We start from the raw sequence: 21,777 nt of genomic DNA, 5'->3' as shown, positions 1-21,777 counted from the left end.
AACATGAGTCGTATTGAAAAGCTTTCCATGTTCTCAAAAAAAAAAAATTAAATAAAATTTTTGACGGTTTTACATCTTAATCTTTGAATTTGATGAATTTTTATCAGAAAAAGCACAATATTCCGGTACTTCTGAACTTCCAATACGATAAAAAAGTGACACATGAACCCACCCCCCTCAAAAAATTGAAAATATTCACCATGTTACATTCTTAGTAACCTACTTGGATTTTATTAATTTTCATTGGAGTTGAAAAAATGTTATCGAGATGAATTTCAAATTTACTGTTATTTTACAAAAAAAAAGTCTATAATTTACGAAAAATATCACCTGTAATCGGTGGCGTTCCAGAGGGGGAGATCTCACCCTCTTCTCCCCTCCCCACAGAAAAATTTAAACCAAAAGTGGGAAATTATTGAGAAAAATTAGGTGAGTTGGAAAAAGTATTTCAAATTTACTGTAATTACACCCCCCCCCCAATCCAAATGCCAGCAAAATTAAAACAAAAAGTTGGGAATTTTTGGGGAAAATTGGATGAGTTAAAAAAATTTGGGAAAGAGAAAGTTAAGAAGAAATTGCGTAAGTAGGAAAAATCAAAGAATTACCAAATCCGTGGGATTGTACTTCTTGAATTTTGAAATTTTCAAAAGTTTTTGTCCGCAATTGTTGGGGTATCAAGGAATAGAAATTTTTGCTAAATTACAGACAATATTGGGTAAATTCAGGTAATTTCTGGTAAATTACAGGTAATTTCTGGTAAATTACAGGTAATTTCTGGTAAATTACAGGTAATTTCTGGTAAATTACCTGTAATTTCTGGTAAATTACAGGTAATTTCTGGTAGATTACAGGTAGTTTCTGGTAAACTACCAATAATTTCTGGTAAATTACAGGTAATTTCTGGTAAATTACAGGCAATTTTTAGTAAATTAAAGGAAGAGTCATTTTTGGAAAATTACAGGAAATTTTAGGTAAATTACAGGTAATTTTTGGTAAATTACAGTTATTTCTGGGTAAATTACTGAGAATTTCTGGTAAATTACTAGGAATTTTTGGTAAATTACTGAAAATTTCTGGTAAATTACTGAGGGTTTCTGGTAATTTACAGGTATTTTTTGGTAATTTACAGGTAATTTTAGGTAAATTGCAGGTGGGGTAATTTTTGGTAAATTATAAGTAGGGTAATTTTTGGGAAATTACAGGTAAATTCTGGTAAAGAACACGTAATTTTTGGTAAATTATAAGTAATTTTTGGTGAATTGAGGTACCTAACTTTTTGGTAAATTACAGGTAGGTTCATTTTTGGCAAATTACAAGTAGGGTAATTTTTGGTATATTACAGAAAAACCTTGGGTAAATTACAGGTAATTTTGGGTAAAAACGGGTAATTTTGGGTAAATTACAAATAATTTTGAGTTAGATAAATTACAGGTAATTTTGGGTAAATTACAGATACAGGGTGCCCAGAAATATCTAGCACCCCTAAGAAAGTTTTTCATAAAAAACATAGGTTGGCAACGTGAAATAGATGCATAAGCATAATTATGATTGGTGGAATGTTATCTCTCCAGTCCAACAACCAATCATATGCTATCATTATTATCATTCTCTGTGACCAACCAAAGTATTTTAGTAGAAAACTTTTTTATGGGTGCTCGATATTTCTGGGCACCCTGTAGGGTAATTTTTGATTAATAACATGTAACTTTGGGTAAATCGCCGGTAAATTCTGGTAAATTACAGGTAAATTCTGGTAAATAACAGATGATTTCTGGTAAATTACAAGTAATTTCTGGTAAATAACAGGTAATTTCTGGTAAATTACAGAAAAACTTTGGGTAAGTTACAGGTAATTTTGGGTAAATTACAAATAATTTTGGGTAAATTACAGATAGGGTAATTTTGGGTGAATTGCCGGTAAATTCTGGTAAATAACAGGTAATTTTTGGTAAATTACAAGTAATTTTTGGTAAATTACAAGTAATTTTTGGTAAATTACAAGTAATTTCTGGTAATTACCAGGTAATTTCTGGTAAATTACAGAAAAACTTTGGGTAGGTTACAGGTAATTTTGGGTAAAAACGGGTAATTTTGGTTAATTTACAGATAATTTTGAGTTGGGTACATTACAAGTAATTTTGAGTTAGGTAAATTACAGGTAATTGTGGGTAAATTACAGATAGGGTAATTTTTGATTGATAACATGTAACTTTGGGTAAATTTTTGGTAAATTCTGGTGAATTACAGGTAAATTCTGGTAAATGACAGGTAATTTCTGGTAAATTACAGAAAAACTTTTGGTAAATTACAGCTAATTTTGAGTTGAGTGAATTACAGGTAATTTTGAGTTAGGTAAATTACAGGTAATTTCGAGTAAATAACAGATAATTCTGAGTTGGGTTGATTACAGGTAAGTTTGAGATGGGTAAATTACAGGAAATTTCAAGTTTGGTAAATTATTTGTAATAGTAATTTTGAGTTGGGTAAATTGCTGGTAAATTACTGATACTTATGAGTAAATTACTGGTAATAATGCGTAAATTACAGGTAATTTTTGGTAAATCGCTGATTAATGTTTCAATAGTGAATTAGTGGTGATTTTAGCTGATTTTCTGGTCATTTTGATAACTTTTCTGGGCTTTTTATTTAATTATGCATACTCACAATTTTTGAAGATCATAATGGTAATTCTCGATAAATTACAAATACATTTTGGTAAATTACTGGAAATTTTTTGGTAAACTGTAGGCAATTTTGCGTAAATTACTGGTAAATTCGTTGTAAATTACAGGTACTTTTTGGTAAATTGAGAAAATTTACAGTCAATTTTTGCCTTGAGTAAATTTACACCATGAACTATTTTTTCAAAACTTCGCCTGCACTTTTAGCCAGTGAATTGTCGATTCAACAGCTTTTTGTGCTGGGGGTAGGGGAGGAAGGGGAAGTGGAGGGATGTCTGTCTGTAATTTTAGTGACGCTTGATATTATATGTTAGACTTTCAGTTTTTTGAAAACATGAGAAAAACTTGAGGGTTATCTAAAATTTCAAAAGGATTCTGACCAGAAATAGGTATGCTACCTAACATTCAATTTTTTTTATAGACTTCAATTTTTAAATTATTTTTTATTTTACTCAACTTTGGGTGGAGGAGGCTCTGGAAGGATCTGCAATATCTACGTTGTTTGGAGATCCCAGAAGAATGTTTTCTGGATGAGGGAGGTTATTCAGAAAAAATCTGATTAACTTACGTACTTGAATAGGAATAAATTTTCAACAAAAAAAATGACCACATTTGATTCGTTTTATTTGATTTTTTTGATTTTCCAGTTTTCATAACTTTTGGTGGATGCATATAAGGGGACCAATGTGTAGCTCAAGGGAAACGATTTTTGAAAAAAAAGGATCAATAATTAGAAAACATTTAATAATTAACTTCTGCTTGAATTGATTTTTTTTAATTTTCACGAGGGAAGAGACTTCCAACAGACAAATAGAAAAAAAAGGAATTTATTTTCTCATACGAGTAAAATCCAATAACTTCAGAGAGAGAGGGAGCTCAAAAGAGCGATATTTTAAAATAAGAGCCACCCTAACACGGTTGCGGTGATTATTTTTGAAATTATAATACGTATATTTGTTCTAATTGAACTTACATAATTGAAATCGAAGCATTGGCAAAGTTTTCTTGATGGATTTATTGGTATGAGGAGGTGGCGCAATATTACGAGGTGAATTTGGCGGCGTTGGTAACGACGGTACGCTCATTATGTTTAAATTCTGCAGCCAATTTAAACTCGTCAGGTCAACGTCCACCGGCGGAGAAGTATCCATTTTCATTTGTTTAGCGTCCAGCATCATCATTAACGCGAAGTCTTCGAGATGGTGCGGTGGAGGGTGTATTTTTCATGTGAATCTGTAACATTATTAAATTCCAAAATATTCGTCGTTATTAATCTAGAATTTTGATAGGTACCTACTTACAATCATCTAAAATACGAATACTTATTCATCATTTCAATTAATCTATATCTTTAAAAAATTTAGGTATTTTTTGAAGGCCCAAAAATATTTTGAGGTCCTAAAACGTACTTTCAGCCTTCAAGGGTCTTGGAGAATTCCCATTTAAGGGTTTAATTGACCAGAATTCCAGAGACTCGATCGACTTTTTAAAGAATGATAAAAAATTAGAATTTTTTGCACCCTTTTTCCATTCATGCTGAGAAGGGGTCTCAAAATATCTATTTTTCAAACTATTCGTGAATTTATAAAAACTCAGATTTGACCAATTTAAGACATGAAAACTGATCTCGTCTACCTCAGAAGAGTTTTCTCTGCTCTTCAGCTCCATCATATAACCAGAGAAGCACCCAAAACCAATTTTAAATTGATAAATGGTAAATCAAAACGCATCGTATACCCTAAAAAAGAATGCAAGTTAGCGTGCCAATGTTGAAAAATATTCCTACAGATGGGTAAAATCAATTCATCCCCTTCTGTCTGCGGATTTACCTACTCAGGTATAATATTACTTTCATATCGTACAGGCAGGGTTTAATTAAAGCATAAAAATTAAAACTCGATGTTGGTTACTCGTATCTGATCGACGAATGTAGAAAGCTAAATGAACAAAACACGAAAAAGCTTTCGATAGACGAATCGACGACGACGTCGATGGGAAAAAAAGAGTATATCGTACGTAGGTACTACGAAAGCATTTAAATCTATAAACGAAGCGCTTTTCCGAACAACATTAAGCGTATTACGCAATGGTGCGAACTTGGACGAACAATCGATACCGCAGGTGAAAAGGGACGTAGGTCGAGTGACGTGGACCAACGAACAGATCTATGTTTTTCTTTTTGAATAATTAATGGCGAAAGGCTCAGGAGCAAACAACCTCTTATGGCTTATTCATCGTCGTATTGCAACCTCTGCGCAGTAAACTGAATATCCAGTCACGCCAAGCTATACACTATACCGTAGTAGGTAATAATCGGATACCCTAAAAACCCCTATATTCTCGTACCGTTTTTATCATTTTCAACAATCAAGGTTCTAATGTACCTATATAACTCTCGAGGAAAAGTTTCTCTTCACGTGCGGATGCAGGTTCGTCTACCAAATTCAAAAAAATAAAGGGGGTGGAAGACTAACATTATAATAATATCAACCTAGCTAAGTATAGCTCTGTGCTTTTGGATTCGATATTGCTCTCTGGTGCCAGAGTCAGAGCCAGAGACCAGCAGAGAACTACCAATATTTGTCTTCAACAGGCAACCACATAGATCGATGACGAATACGAAATTCTTGTTCAATTTTAAACTCATCATTATACTCGTACCTCAATGGAGTCGACTCTTTTAGGTACCTATACAAAGTACGCGTGGAAATTGTGAGAGGAGCCGGCAACGCTGCATTATTTTTCTTTATTCGCCTTTAAGATTAATATTTCATCATAAAAGATTACGTTGGGAACTTAATTATGCGCGCGTTTCGTGCAACTTTTCCCTTATAGCTGTTTTTTTTCTGCTATAAAATGAGTCAACGTGGTGGTAGTTTTTTCAAGAGCTGATTAGCGATTCGATTCCTTTGACCTTTTTCAAGTCTCGAGTCATTCTCTTATTCGTAGATAGGTAGCTATTTTTTTATTTTGGTGCTCTTTCTCTCTAATATAAAAATTCCGTGTTTGTGTGGCCTGCGAATATACTCGTACCTTTACCTACTATGCCTACTGCGAGTACCTATTCGAATGTTGGTTCCTAATAAAACGTTGAATTATTTAAATCACGATTAAATAATGATGAGCGAATCGATGCCAAAAATTTCCATTGTCTGAAAATCCGGCGTTGGGGAAACATTTAGGTTGGTTTCGTCTCCCCCCCCCCACCCCTCTCCCTCGATATTGAATTGATGAAGTTTTTAAAAATCACACAGCTCACATAACTGGCTATTTGTTGTGTAATTTATTTGAAATAACACGAAGTTATCCTGGAATTTTAATTAAAATGCTATCAATTTTGATCACATCGAAAAAGTAGCTATGCAAGAATTTTGAGAATTCTCCACTTTTTGTGACCCTCATCCCATCTTCATAAGAGAAAAAAGTAACTTTTACGACTTGAAAATTTCTACATTTCCTAAAAAGTTGGTTAAACAACTTTAAAATTTTTTTGAATTCTACATACCTATTTTTTTAAAGTCAGTTTCAGGATGGGGATACTTTGACGCATAAAAATTACAATTTTTCTAATTCTCGAATTCAGCTCAATGCTCAAATCTGAATTTTGGTAACATTTTTCCAAAATTGATCTTTTTCAAAACACCAAAATCAGAGTGAAGATAATCAAAAAGCAAATTTAATAATAATGAGCTAATTTTCTATAAATACTACGAGTAATTCGTACAATTTATGAGAATTTCACAAAAATTACTGGTAATTACATGTACTTTTAGGGTAATTACAGGTATTTTACAGTAATTACCGATATTTTACGGTAATTACAGGTAATTTAACAGAAATTAGAAGTAAATGTAATTTTACTAAAATTACAAGTTGGTAGAATTTCACAAAAAATTACCGGTAATTACGTGTAACTTTACGGTATTTACAGATATTTTTACGGTAATTACCGACATTTTACGGTAATTACAGGTAATTTAACAGAAATCAGAAGTAAATGTAATTTTACTAAAATCACAAGTTAGTAAAATTTTACAAAAAATAACCGGTAATTACATGTAACTTTACGGTATTTACTGGTATTTTTACGGTAATTACCAATATTTTACAGTAATTACAGGTAATTTAACAGAAATTAAAAGTAAATGTAATTTTACTAAAATTGCAAGTTGATAGAATTTCACCAAAAATTACCGGTAATTACGTGTAACTACGGTATTTACAGATATTTTTACGGTAATTACCGACATTTTACGGTAATTACAGGTAATTTAACAGAAATTAAAAGTAAATGCAATTTTACTAAAATTACAAGTTGGTAAAATTTTACAAAAAATTACCAGTAATTACATGTATATTTGCAGTATTTACTGGTATTTTTACGGTAATTACCAATATTTTACAGTAATTACAGGTAATTTAACAGAAATTAAAAGTAAATGTAATTTTACTAAAATTGCAAGCTGGTAAAATTTCACAAAAAATTACCGGTAATTACATGTCACTTTACGGTATTTACTGGTATTTTTCAGTAATTACCAATATTTTACAGTAATTACAGGTAATTTAACAGAAATTAAAAGTAAATGTAATTTTTTTAAAATTACAAACAGGTACCTTGAAAGCAATTCAAGGATATTTTTAAGTAAATTTACGGTAATTACGGATAATTTTACCAAATTTACGCGTAATCTGATGGTAATTACAAGTAATCTGGTTGGTAATTTCAAGTGAGTAGTTTGACGACAATTATGGAAAATTTGACCGTTAATTAGTGGTAATTTGACTTGTAATCACAGGTAATTTAGTCGGTAATTAGAGGTAAATACCTAAATTTTTAAAAATTTGGTTTTTCAATCTGTAAGTACAGGTAAGTAATTTTACCAGTAATTTCAATTTTGGTAGAAATTGAAGACATTTTGACGGTAATTACAGCCTACAGGTAAATTACGCTGCAATTTCAAGTAAATATTTTGGCAGTAATTACGCGTGATTTGACCAATAATTGAAGGCAATTTGATTGGTAATTGCAGGTAATTCAACTACATCACTCAAAACTCGGAAGTAGTTCGGCGAGAATTACTATAAGTTTTACACAAATTTCAGATAATTTTACAGTAATTACAGGTAATTTTACGATGATTACAGGTAATTTTACGGTAATTACAGGTAATTTTACGGTAATTACAGGTAATTTTACGGTAATTACAGGTAATTTTACGGTAATTACACGGTAATTACAGGTCACTTTACAGTAATTACAGGTAATTTTACGGTAATTACAGGTAATTTTACAATAATTACAGGTAATTAAGGTAACTTTACAGTAATTACAGGTCATTTTACAGTAATTACAGGTAATTTTACAATAATTACAGGTAATTTTACAATAATTACAGGTAATTACAGGTAATTACAGGTACCTTTACGGTAATTACAGGTAATTTTTACGGTAATTACAGGTAATTTTACGGTAATTACAGGTAATTTTACAATAATTACAGGTAATTACAGGTAACTTTACGGTAATTACAGGTCATTTTACAGTAATTACCGGTAATTTTACGGTAATTACAGGTAATTTTACAATAATTAAAGGTAATTACAGGTAACTTTATGGTAATTACAGGTAATTTTACGACAATTACAAGTATTTATACGGCAATTACAAGCATTTATACAAAAATTACAGCCGACGGGTTTTTTGACAGTAATTACGAATAATTTGACTGGTAATTTTAAGCAATTTTGTGGTAATTACGGGTAATTTGACCAATAATGAGGTAATCTTTTGGTAATTACAGGTAATTTACCAAACAAGTATTCTAAAGTAATTAGACGGCAATTACAATCAACTTGGCAGTAAATATGGGTAATTACTTGTAACTTGTAACAGCTTTAGTACGTAACTAAAAAAGCTTGAAAAAGTAACCAAAATTGTGACAAAAAGTAAGCAAAACATTTTACTGCAGAAAAAAATGACCAAAAAAAAAAATATTGAAAATTGAAAAGATTTTGTTTCCAATTTTGAAAAGTTGTACTATATTTTACAACTTTTTGATAAGTTTTGACAACAAATCGAGATTCTTACAATTTCTCGCAAAAATCAAAATTTTGATCATTTTAGCCGAAAGAAGTGCTTTTTGAAAATTTTGGTAAGATTATTGAAAAAAATGATAGGGTACTAAAAAATCAAGATTTTTGGACAATTTTTGAAAAAAAATCAAATTTTTTGGAATTTTCTGCACAAAAACGAAAAGTTGCGGTTATTTTGATGCTGCAAAAATTTGTCAATTTTTGAGAAAAAGCGAGAATTTAGGACATGTTTTTGACAAAAGCAAGACTTTTTGATAATTATTGGCAAAAATAATGATTTTTTGAGATTTTTGTAAAAGAAAAATCAATTTTTGAAAAAGTTTTGAAAAACATGAGACATTTTGGATTTTTTTTGTTGCAAAAACCAGACAATTTTTAGCAATTTTGATCTATCAAAAATTTGATGTCAATGAATTAATTTTTGAAAAAACAAAAATTATTGATAATTTTGGAAAATTGGTACGTAAGGCGACTTTTTGGTCATTATTGAGAGAGGGGGGGTGGTACCTTTTTTGGTTGCAATTTTTGATAAAAAAAGCGAGATTTGCAATTTTTTGTTTTGGGAAAAAATGAGATTTTCTGATATTTTTACTCGATTTTTCTTCAGAGCTCTTGTTTTCACAACCCCCCCCCCCCCCCCGCCACAACTCCACAAGATTTTGGAAAAAAACTCGAAAAATTTCAAAATATGTGTGACATGTCGTGTCCTGATAATTTAAGGTTGCTGAATTCGAATATCTACTTAATTTTTGGATTCAGACCTCGGTGTCTCTGTGGTCATCACCCCTCCCCTCCCCCCCCCCCCCGAAATTTTGGGATAAAGTTTCAAAAATGTTCAAATTTCGTGTGACCTGTCGATTTCTAATGATTCGAGGTCGCCGAGTTCCATTCTCTATTTACTTTTTGGATCCGAGCCCTCAGTGCACCCAAATCCCCCCTCCTTCATAAAAAAATAGAATTAAAAATGTTTATTTTCGAAAATGAAATTTTGATTTGAAAAAAAAACACGTTAAATTAGGTACTTCCTCTGAGAGGTATGTGATGTGAGAGGGGGGGTGAAGTCCAGGAATCTGGAATTTCACTCATTCTGACTGGGAAAAAAAGCTCCCAACTTTTCGTCTAATTTATTTGTTCGGTGGGGGAGGAGGTGGGCGGGGGTACACCCCTCAAACCTTCTCTCTCATGCCCGCTTCCTGTCTCGATTTCTTCTCAGCTCCATTCCTTTCCTCTCTAAAAACATTTCGTAAATTTTTAGTCGATAGAAAAAAAAAATTAACACCACGATAAAATGAACCCTCTTTATCAGAACACATCCTCGTTTTCAAAGCATTCACACGTGATTCTATCATCGCCTATCGGCTGCACAATATTACCTACCAAAGCGAGAGATATTTACTCGGACACAAGTGACAAGGTGGAAGACTAAAAGTATACCTATCGCGGTGGCGGATAACACGAGACCGAAAAAAGAAAAAAAGAACGCGGGTAGTTATGTAAATATCAATCGATAGAGTCTGTTAACGTATGAAATATCGGCATCAAGGGGATAATGATACGACCAATCGAGCAGATAACTTTACAAACACGTATAACATAAAAATACATATAGCCAGCACGTAGGTGAAGGTACATATATACGATACACACACACTATAGGTATATAGGTACCTTCTACTACGTCGAATATAATGAGCAAAATGACAAACATTACTAATGACACTGACTCAAATTGACGCCCCGATAACATCGCGCAAAAAGGGCTTTTCTCTGTATTCCCATCTCTCTCTTACTCGTTCGCTTTCAGTTTCGTCAATGGTTCACAAATAATGACGTCACCTTGGCTGATGCGATGCTTGTGTACAGAGGACCTACCTTCCTACAGGTACATACTACAGAGGTACAGGTACACGCAAACGCGAAAAAAAAAGCTCACCGGCGATGCGATGGGATGTGATATAGGTAAAGGTATAAATAAAAAGCAAATATGTACCTCGTACTACATACGAAGTGGTCAATGTGAAGTGCTACGTAATTTCTGCTTTCGACGTCGTCGTCGTCTGTGCTTGTGTACAATGTAAAACGATAGAATGAAAAGAAGAATGGGTGAAAGCTCCATTTTGGCTTCTCGAATAGAGCAATAAAGGTGTCGCTTATTTCAATAGCGTTGGGATTGGTTTTTTTCGAGAAAAAAATGGGGTGAATTGTACATTATAGATGGTACGTACGACTACGTGTAACCCTCGTGGCTCGTATAGAAGTTCTTGGGAATAGGTGAGAAGAAAAAATAGAGGAAAATGGTTATTAATAGTTATAAGGATTGAGCAGTGGAAACATTTAACAAGTTTAATAATTTACGTTTTTATTTGCAAAAATATTTTATAAAAGATTGCAACATGAATGCGTTGCAGAAAACGGATAAACAAGGAATCACTTATAATGGTATTGTAATTGAAAAACATAAAATAAAATGATGGAAAAGTTCATCTGTCGTTTTTCAATGAAACCATTTATAATCAGTAATTGAAATTTCTGTGATTTTTCATTGAAAAGTTGGAATTTCCAACTTTTCAATTACTTTTGCTAGTTTTTCAATTGCTGAATATTTCTATCTACACATTCACGTCGAATTGTAAGGAAAGCGCTGAAGGCAGAACCTTGGAAAGCAGGTGCAATATGAGAGGAAGAACAGAGAGGTCAGGAGAAGAGGCAGAGAAGACAGGAACAAATACATCAACGAAATATGCGCCGAAATTGAACAACATGAGAACAAAAATGAAACCAGAGATATGTTCCAGAAAATCAAAATTATCACGAGAACGTTTGAAGCAAGATCATTCCCTTTACAAAATGAAGAGGGAGCTGTGCTGGCAAATAAAGAAGAGGTAAAGCAGAGATGGCGAAAATACTGTGAAAAACTGATGTCAGATGACACACTTGGAGGTGAACCAGATGCCGCAGAACCTCGTGATGATGATGATGAGCCGGATATACTGAGGGCAGAAGTGGAGGCAGCCATAAAGAAGCTCAGGAAAAACAAATCAGCCGGAGCAGATGGCATAGTTACAGAGATGATAATAGTGGTGTTGATTAAAAATCGATTTTATCAAACATCGATAAAATCGGTCCCAAATAATCAATTTTTTTCCAATTTTTTGATCCGCTGATTTTTTTGATTCCGATTTTATTTTTACAACAATCGATTATTTCGATTTTTTCAAAAAATAAGAGAGAATTAGTTGAAAATGATCTGAAAAAAGACGGAAATTCCAAAATATTGTCAATAATTCTGCAAAAATTGAAAAATCGATAAAATTTACACCGGAAATTGCAGTTTTTCAATTGTTGTAAATTTGCTGTTGAAAACTCCAGAAATTTCAAAACACAATCATTCAAAAAATCATTTAAAAAATACGAAAAAAAATGAAAATCGGAAAAAATCAATTATATGGAATCGATTATTTTTGGGCCGATTTTTTTGAAAATGATTTTTTGAAAAAATCGAAAATGGATTTTCAAAATCGATGTTTTTTTCAAACAATTGACACCACTAATGATAACAGCAGCATCAAATGAGAGTACCACAATATTACACCACATATGAAGCAAAATATGGAGAGATCAAAAATGGCCATAGGACTGGACCACATCCATTGTACATACCCCTGCACAAAAAAGGGTCAAAGCTCAAATGTTCAAACTACACTACAGAACTATCTCCCTGATATCTCATGCCAGCAAGGTACTCCTAAACATCATACATGAACGCATCAAGGCATTTATACTTCCTCAAATACCCCCAGAACAGGCAGGTTTTGTGCCAAGAAGAGGAACGAGAGAACAAATCCTCAACATGCATCCTCAGCCCAATACTGTTCAACACATGTGGAGAATGGATAATGAGGGAAGCTCTAGAGGGATGGAAGAAAGCAGTTACTCTATGAGGCAAGATAATATTGAATCTGAGGTATGCAGATGACACGACGACACGTGACACCACAATACTGGCTGAAAACATTGACAACATGAAGAAGATCATGGGCAAAATTCAAGCCAGGGGTCTGAAGGTGAACAAATCAAAGACCAAGACGGTGATAATAGATAGGGCAAATGGCAACCGACCTGAGCTGCTGGAGATAGATGGAATAGAAGTTGTACAGAGCTTTGTATGTATATTTGGGCTCCTTGATAACCAACAATGGAGGTTCAGAAGATGAGATAAGAAGGCACGCATCAATTGCAAAGACAGCTGTAGGAAAACTCTGCTGAATTTGGAAAAGCCACAGAATCACCAAGAGAACAAAATTAAAGGTTGTAAAAACGCTTGTATTCTCAATATTCCTGTATGCTTCGGAGATGTGGACAGTGAAAAAAACAGATCAGAGCTGGATAGATGCATTCGAAATGTACTTTTGGATCCCATGGACCAAGAAAAGAACAAACAGGTCAATACTGGAAGAGCTAGGTGTGAAGGATAGACTCAGCACCATTATAAGAAGGAGGATCCTGAGGTATTTTGGACATATAGTGCGGCAAGACAACCTGGAGAAGCTGACTGTACAGGGACAAGTGGAAGGAAAGAGGTTGCGTGGGAGATCACCTACAAGGTACACAGATCTTATCAAAAAGGCTACAGGGCTCACCCTCATGGAGTGCACCAGACAGGCCTGAGACAGAGAAGGTTGGAGGCAGCTGATTGGGGAGGTTCCATAGTCATCATGATGCTCGGATACGAGTGAACGATAAAGAAGAATATTTAAAATAAGAATTTGCGAAATTCGCAACTACTCAGGTCGCAACAAATAGATATATCTTAACTCAAAATCGACCTATGCAGAGCACGGACTCGGGCACCAACTCTCTTCTGTAGGTTCGATTTTGATTTGGAGGGAAAACTCAAGATTTTTACACACGTATATTTTATTTTTCAACATTTTTGCCTCCTCAAAGAGATATCCAACCATCACCAAAAGTTTTCAACTGGATGAAACGACCCTAAGATAACACCTCCGGAACAATTTTCAGCAGCTTTTGAATCGCGATGAATTTAATTTTGACTATTTCAAGAATTTTTTTTTTGAGAGAGAGAGAGAAATATGTATTTATTTGGCTCAGTGCCTAAATGCTTGATCAATTTTTATACAATAATAACGCGATACTTAAGAGGATAGGCAAAAAATTTTATAAAAACCTACAAATATAACCATTTGACAGAATTATTGTTTTATTGCATCAAAAAAGATCTTGAGGATTTTTATGTGTTTTAAGACGATTCATAAGATTTTTGCCAAGTAGGAATTCGAAGTCATCAAGCAATTCCAGCGTGAATAGGTATTTTTCAGTAAGTCTATCAGAGAAGGCGTCGATTGATTCTATTTGCAATTCATTATGTAACTGATTGTTTCGGAGAAACCATGGTGCGTTTGTAATGATGTGCAGAACTTTGTTTTATATAATTTGTAGCTTATGTTTGTTAGTTTTTGAAGCTGTTATCCATATTGGTGCTGCATATGTGAATGAGCTACGGATGAGACTTTTGTAAAGAAGTAGACTACAAGATGTAGACAATCTGGAAGGACAATTCAATAAGGGGTAAAGTTTACGTAGTTTGAGGTAGGCATCACGTGATTTGAGAACGATATGGTTTTTGAGAGATAGTTTCTGGTCCAAGTGTACGCCGAGATATTCAACTACTGATGTATTATCGATTAAGATTTTGAGTCGGTGAGATTTTGCAAAGTGAGAAGATTTTTGTTTCACTTTTAAGAGGATTTAGCTCAAGTTTCCAGCATTCAAACCATGGTTCCAATTCATCAATACTAGCTTGAAGTTGATTACGAGCAATTAGAAGATCATTATTTTGGCTGAGTAAACACGTATTATCAGCAAACATTGCTATTTCATTATCAGCTGGTTTAGGAATATTATAGCAGTATAAGATGAACAATGTTGGACTCAACACAGTGCCTTGCAGTACACCTTGGCTGATTCTTCAAAGCAAAGAGCTTCCATCGTCGATTTGAACATAAAATTTCCTATTTTGAAGGATGGAAGAAATGATTTTACGTAGAAAGGTGGGTGTTTCGGGCCAAAATTATCACTTTTTGGAAATTGTAAGAAACCCCCTAAATTTTTCAGTAATCTCGACTAGAGTTGGGACTTTATGATGGTTTTGGCCAAAAGTGGGACTTTTGAATTTTGGTATGAAATATGACTGGAAAAAAATCAATATTTTCGAATGTTTGGGCAAAAAAATCATTAGAAATTTATTTAAGTAAAAATTTACAGATAATTTTCCAAAAAATCTGAACTTTTTGGTATTTTTGTCAAAAAACAAGACCTTTTTTGCGTTTTTGAAAATGAAGAGATTTTTTTCAAGCAATATAAGACCAAAATTATCCCTTTTTGGAAATTTCGAGAAAAACCCGAAATTTTTCTACAATCTTGACTTAAGTTAGGACTTTCTGATAATTTTGGCAAAACTGACAATTTTGACCGATAAACAGAATTTTAATGACAATTTTGACCGAAAATTTGTCTACAATTTAAAAAAAATATGTGAGGGGAGGGGGGACATTTTTTTGATATTTTTGTCAGAAAACTAGATCCTTTCGAAAATTTTGAAGAAATAAAATCATTTTTTCGAGTTTTTTTTTTGAAAATGCCTCCTTTTTGAAGAACTTGGTCAAAATCCTCCAACATTTTCACAAACTTGAATCCTGAATGCAAATTTATACGTATACTGCCTACGCGACGATTTTAATATGTTTCTGTCTCAGTTGTCTCCAGACATTGATATGATTATTTTTTTCAAATTTTTTCAAGTGAAAGTAATCAAAAAACAATCTCTGCCAATGACACTCGAGTTGAAAAAATAAAGAATACGAAGATAGGTACCTACGTAGTTTTATTTTTTACCTCGGCTAATATAAGTATATCTATTCGAACATAAATGATTCGATGAAGGAAAAAAATACCTACCTACAGCCTCTACCTGTTCTGTGTAGCATAATAGATGTAAAATTTCAATACCTGTTCGACTATAAGACGTAATAAATTGTTCAGCAAAGTAGAATAGTCGAATTACGGCGTTCATCCAAAATTGTACCTACGCTTAAATAATGAGTGGATTTAATAATTTAAGTTTTATCGAATATAAATTATTTCTAGCGAATTGGTTCTCATATACGAGTAGGTATTGGGCACGTAATAAGTAGAAGAGTGTGCTCACTCGGCTACAAAACGACTGCTTTGAACAGTCTGTCATATAAAATAAAACTAAGAGACAGGATGTACTCGTATATTTTACATCTGTAACTGATACGTGAACTCGTTTTCGAACATCTGTCAAAAAAATCCTACCCTTTTTGGATGTGTGTATGTTAACGTATGTAATGTACTCACTATAAGAGTAACTAAGTGTATAACAATGATAATTTCATATCCCCTTGTTTTTTATCGTGGAAAAAATACACTAAAGGTTTTTTGGCACGTGGAATATAAGACCGAGACTGCATGACTGCGTAAGTTGTATTATGGTCAATAATTTTACGTGCTCGTGTCAGGATTTTAATCAGCTGGATCAATTTGCATATCAGATTCATCGTGTGCTGGGCTTTTGGAAGTCGTCTGTGATCAGCTGATCAGTCTTCGGGTCGATGAATGATATTTTATAAAGTACTAAATTGAATGAGACCAGGGTCAATGTACCTCGCGAGATGGGGTTTCTTTTATACATATAAGAACAGCTGCGAAAGATCTATTTGATTCATTAGTTTTATTGAAATTTCAGCACGAAGAAGACATAAAGAGAGAAGAGGGGTTCTAAACCCCCCCTCCGTTACCAAACAGAAAAATTTAGGGGAGAATTCGGGAAAATTGAGAAGAAATTGTGCAAACAGGGAAAATTAAAGAATTACCAAAACCTATGAATTTATTTATGTACTTCTTGAATTATAAATTTATAATCTGGCGAAAAAGGTTGGGAAAATTTCAGTCTCACCTCTTCTCCCCCTCGCCCCTCAATTACTTCATCACACTTCTGTTCAGCAGCCATGGGAATGAGATGTTTGACTTTGAAAAAGATACCCTATGGTACTAAATGTGTGGGAATTTCATCGCGTCATTTTCACTCTACTATAATGAATCTCAATGGTACAATTGACCTGTTGCTTTTTCACATCATCTGATTCGAAGTGCGCAACTTGTGCTCCTGCTTATCGCCATATGTTGAACGATTCAACACAAATGTGTGACAACATGACAACATTATTTTAAAGTACTATACTGTGGCATGGCTTAAAACGACAACCTTGTTTTATACTGCGCGTATAATATTATGCAGATGATGTCCACGTTTATAGTACATATAATCACCTAGCAGGATATTCGTATAAGTATAACCAACAAAAACCTCACACTTCAGCTGTTTAAATTTTGTTTCTCGCCCTTTTTTGTGCCGAATTTTATTTCAGAAGACTAAGAACGCCAAGTGGGCCTACGAATGTCTCAAAAAATCTCTATTATGAAAATTTTGAAAATAAATACTTTTCTACTGAAATTGATTTTCAGCTGAAGTTTGATTTTCCCTAATTTTGTTCGATTCATTCGTTCTTTTTTTCTTTTTTTTCATTCTATTCTTTTCAATTGAGAAGAAAAGAACCGAAGTGATGGGGGGGGGGGGGGTGCAGCATCCAATGCGAATATCGTTGTTTTTGACACAACCTCTGCTCTACTTTCAGGGCTGAAAATATTGATATTCGAAAAAAAAACAAATTCCAGCTCCTCAAATAAATTTCAGAATGCTTCAGCGATGCCATAAAATAAAACCCCATAAAAATGGTGCGAAAATCCACTTTTTGGAAATTGAAAAACGGGTGGGGAAAGAGTTGGAATGTCTAAACCCTCCCAAACTGGTCATCTAGGTCACCTTATGGTAAATGCCAAATTTCAGCCTCTTAGGTCAATTTGGAGGGGTGAGGGCATGACACGAGATTTTTCAAGGTCAAAAAAACACGAATTTCTCGCCTCCAAATCACTGTAGGACTCGATTTTTGGATATGTTATACAATTATTGATCTTTTGACCTTTTTCACTCCTCTCCATTTTTTCACAAAAATTTGGACATCTGCGAATTTTGACTCAAAGTCATCCACACTGAACAGTGAACACCTTTCAATCTAACGCCCAACCAAGCCTGAAAACCGAATTTGAGTGAATTTTGTCAAAACCCCTCCGACTGAGATATAATAATAAGCCCGCAGACCAGTCTGCATCAAAAACGTAAGTTGAAATTCAAAATCAACGCCAATTATGTGAAGAGGAGGAGGAGGATGAGGAGGAGGAGGAGGAGGGAGGGTTAGGAAGATGCTGAGGCAATCTTGCTCCCACGACCACAGGTTGTTTGTTTTTATGAAAAAAATTCCTGAAAATTTTCACCTCTCCCTCTTCCCCTTCTTCCTTATTGGAATCCTACAAAAATTGCCCCTTTCGAGAAAGAACCTCCACCGGTATTGTTAGTCATTTTGGGCCCCTCATAGCCTTTTTCCTCAATCTCTAAAAATATGGGAGAGTCAAGAGAAAAGTCAATATAAAATTTGTGGAGGATCTCGTGGGCATGCAGTGCCCCCCCCCCCCAAACAAACAAAAATATCGAATAATTGCTTTAAAAACTGAAAAAATTGGGGGGGAGAGAGAAATGAAATTTTCGCTTTTTAAGCAATTTTGTATTTTTTTAAAAAAACAGTACTATTGTTTGACAAACTTTTGAAACAAAAACAGGACTTTTTAGGCAGGCAAGGCAAAAATCAATGTTTTTAGAACAATTTGGCGAAAGGCAAAAATTGTTCATCAATTTTGACAAAAATTAAGGCTTTTTGACTATTTTATCAAAAAATTACTTCCTGCGAATTTTGACAAAAAAAAAAAAAGAAAAAAAAACATTGCAACTTTTCAGAAAACTCATTCAAAACTGACCTGTGACAATTCTGACAAAAAGTGGAATTTTTTGACAATTTTGGCAAAAAGGGTGGTTTTTTGGGCAATGTTGGCAATAACAGGACTGTTTAATAATTGTGGCACAAATTGGCCTCTTTCCCTCTTTGACAATTTCACCAGAAATGGACATTTATTGGCAACTGCCAGAAAAATGGCCAAAAATTAACACATTTTGACTTGGGGAAATCTGGCAAAAAACAGTACTTTTGGAACAAAAAGAGGATTTTAAATAGATAAGGCAAAAATCAATTCTTTTTGGAGGTTTTAGGATGGGGAGGGGGTAAAAAAAAAGTATGGACTTACAACTTTTGAGAATTAGCATGCCTCCAAAAAATAAGATGAAAAAAGACCTGTTCAGAAGGTATTCTGCACAGAGATGAAAAATATTCAAATAATTTGTACCTGCGTCTAGACATCAATTTTACATCTTTTTTGATATTTTTCAGTTTTGGGGGCTTTTGTACGTACAAGGTGACCAACGTCATTTGGAAGACCAAGGGAGCATTTTATTTTGAAAATGTGCTCATTTAGAAAGATTCTTTCCACTAAAAAGTTTAAAAAATTCCTACAGACATTAATTTTTCATACTTTTAAATCTTCCCAGATTTGAGGGGAGGAGGCTCCATACAAGAGAGCAAACATCATTTGGGGAAAGGTTTTTTCTAGAAAAGAGGGTTATTTAGAACAGTTTTAGTGTGGAAATGAGTTATTTTCAAAAAAAAATCCCGTATCGAGCCCAATAATATTACATTTTCTCTACACAGGTGACATCCCTTTGACAAGCGACGGCATGATGGCGACATTTGCTGACAACATTGCAATTACCACACATGATTTTGATCCAGATGTTGGGATGTTGCAATGGACAGAGTACAAAACAACTTAAACGCATCGATAAACAAATGGTGTCAAACTTGGAGAATCAAAATCAATAGTGAAAAATTGAGCTAAGTACGTCCTTTTTACCAGAAGAAAAGTCCAAACAACTCGCTCACTAATGTTTAATAAAATAATGATGAAATACTTGGAACAAACGTCGTCAAATATCTGGGATTACACCTTGATAACTATCTCACATGGAGAGATCATATTCTGAAGAAGAGACCTCAACTCGACAAACAACTTGAATTGCTTTATTGGCTTCTTGGAACTAATACGCTGCACCAACAAAACAAAATCTTAATACAGTGGAGTCTCGATAACTTGAAGCTGAAGGGAGAAAGAGTTGACTTCAAGTTATCAGAGTTTTCGAGTTATCGAAGTTCGAGTTATGGAAGTTCGTTTTTGGTATATTTCAAGTTAGCGAAGTTTGAATTAGATGAATGTTTTTTTTTTACCATGGAATGAAATGGAAACACGTATTATACCTGTTGTATTTGAGTGAAACGCACATGTTTATGGACAAAAAAATGTACTTATAAGTAACTCCGATGAGATTGTAAAATAGGTTTGCATCAATGAGATTTGCATTTAAGGTGCACCGGGGCAAGTCAGAATGATTTTTCGCAATTTCAACTTTGACCAGCTGTTACTCCCCTTCTAATGAACCAATATGGATCAAATTTATTATGTAGGTTCCCATAAGGGTTCTTAACCTATGGTAAAAATTTGAGCGCGATTGACACAGTAGCTTTCGCTCAGTGGAATAAAATATAAACTGTCCTGACTTACCCCAATTGGGGGAAGTCAGAACAGGCTAAACTTTGCAGAGGCGTTGATCACAAACCGAGCGTCCTAGAAAAATTGCACAGTAACAAAATTGTAGAGAATTTAATTCTCTTTGAGATAACTCTCATCAGATTTTCACTAGGACGCACGGTTCTTCCGCTATATGCGAAAAACTAAGAAATAGAAAGTCTGTATTTTAGACCGAATTCAAAATAAGTTCAAAACGACAACAAAATACAATTGAACCAAAGACATCTAAAATGAAACTGAATCGCGAAAATTTTTATGCCGTGATGAAGTAGGGGTAGTACCCTAAAGTCACCTTTAGTGGCACTTCGCCAGATATAAACCTCTAGGTGCTAGAGCAAGTTTTCTAACTTACCCCGAATTCCAACTTCCCCCGGTGCACCTTACAAGATTTTTCAACAAGAAATTCAAGTTATAGAGACAAAATGTTACCAATGTTCGACTTACTTTTTTCAAAAAATTTACTTCAAGTTATTGGAGGTTTTAGATTTTAGTCTTATGGGGAGCATGGAGGTAACAATTTTTTTTCAATTGAAATTTTTTTTTGGTAATTTTATTGCTGAAATAGTGGTAAGATTTTTTTAAAATCAAAAATCTTTTTTTTTCAATTGATACTATTGTAATACTTAATTTTTGTTAAAAATACAGGTATTTTTTGTATTCAATTTTTTTGGTCATATACTTTTGTATTGCGATAAGTCAGTTTACTTTTTCTGCCGCAGTAGCGCTGCAAACTTGAGTTACACCACGAAACCAACATGTATGTGAGTGCATCACACCTTAAAATGGGCACTAAAAACATCATTTATCTCAAAATCATAATTTTTGACTTATTACATTTTGGAAAACCGCCCTTCAATAATGTTTATTCAAACCAATTTGGTCATATGGTATTGAACTACGGGATTTAGCTATTTAATCCAATATCCTGATTATCAAAAGATTCCAGAACAAAATTCTAAGAAAACTTATAAACACACTGTGGTGGGGCACATTGTTTGGGAGAACGAGGGATGGTTTTTCTTGAAAAAGTGCTTGCGTAGAAAAATTATGCCTTGAATGAAAAACCTTCAAAAAATGTCTACCAACATTAATTTTTCATATTTTTCATTTTTATCAGACAGGGGGGGGGCTCCATACAAGAGAGCAAACATCATCTAGGGGTCCAACAAAGATTTTTTCTTGAAAAATGGATTATGCAGAACAATTTTAATGTGGAAATGAGATATTGTCAAAAAATTTTCCTTGATTTTGATTTAGGAATTCTCATTTTTTGTGATTTTTTTTCAACTTTGGGAGGCTCTTTACTAGG

At 33.7% G+C, this 21,777-nt stretch overlaps 1 protein-coding gene across 1 annotated transcript in view; it reads right to left on the bottom strand.

The window, feature by feature from the left end:
* LOC135846217 (forkhead box protein J1-A-like) overlaps positions 1 to 21,777 on the bottom strand; it is a 55,641-nt gene that overhangs the window by 6,641 nt on the left and 27,223 nt on the right. Inside the window, exon 2 of the mRNA XM_065365192.1 lies at positions 3,655 to 3,914. Within this exon, the coding sequence (XP_065221264.1) occupies positions 3,655 to 3,862 (208 nt within the window). The 5' untranslated portion in view covers positions 3,863 to 3,914. The remainder of the gene's footprint in view (positions 1 to 3,654; positions 3,915 to 21,777) is intronic.

Source organism: Planococcus citri, chromosome 1 (assembly GCF_950023065.1).
Source record: "Planococcus citri chromosome 1, ihPlaCitr1.1, whole genome shotgun sequence".
NCBI lineage: Eukaryota > Metazoa > Arthropoda > Insecta > Hemiptera > Pseudococcidae > Planococcus > Planococcus citri.
This window is presented reverse-complemented; position numbering and strand designations above follow the sequence as displayed.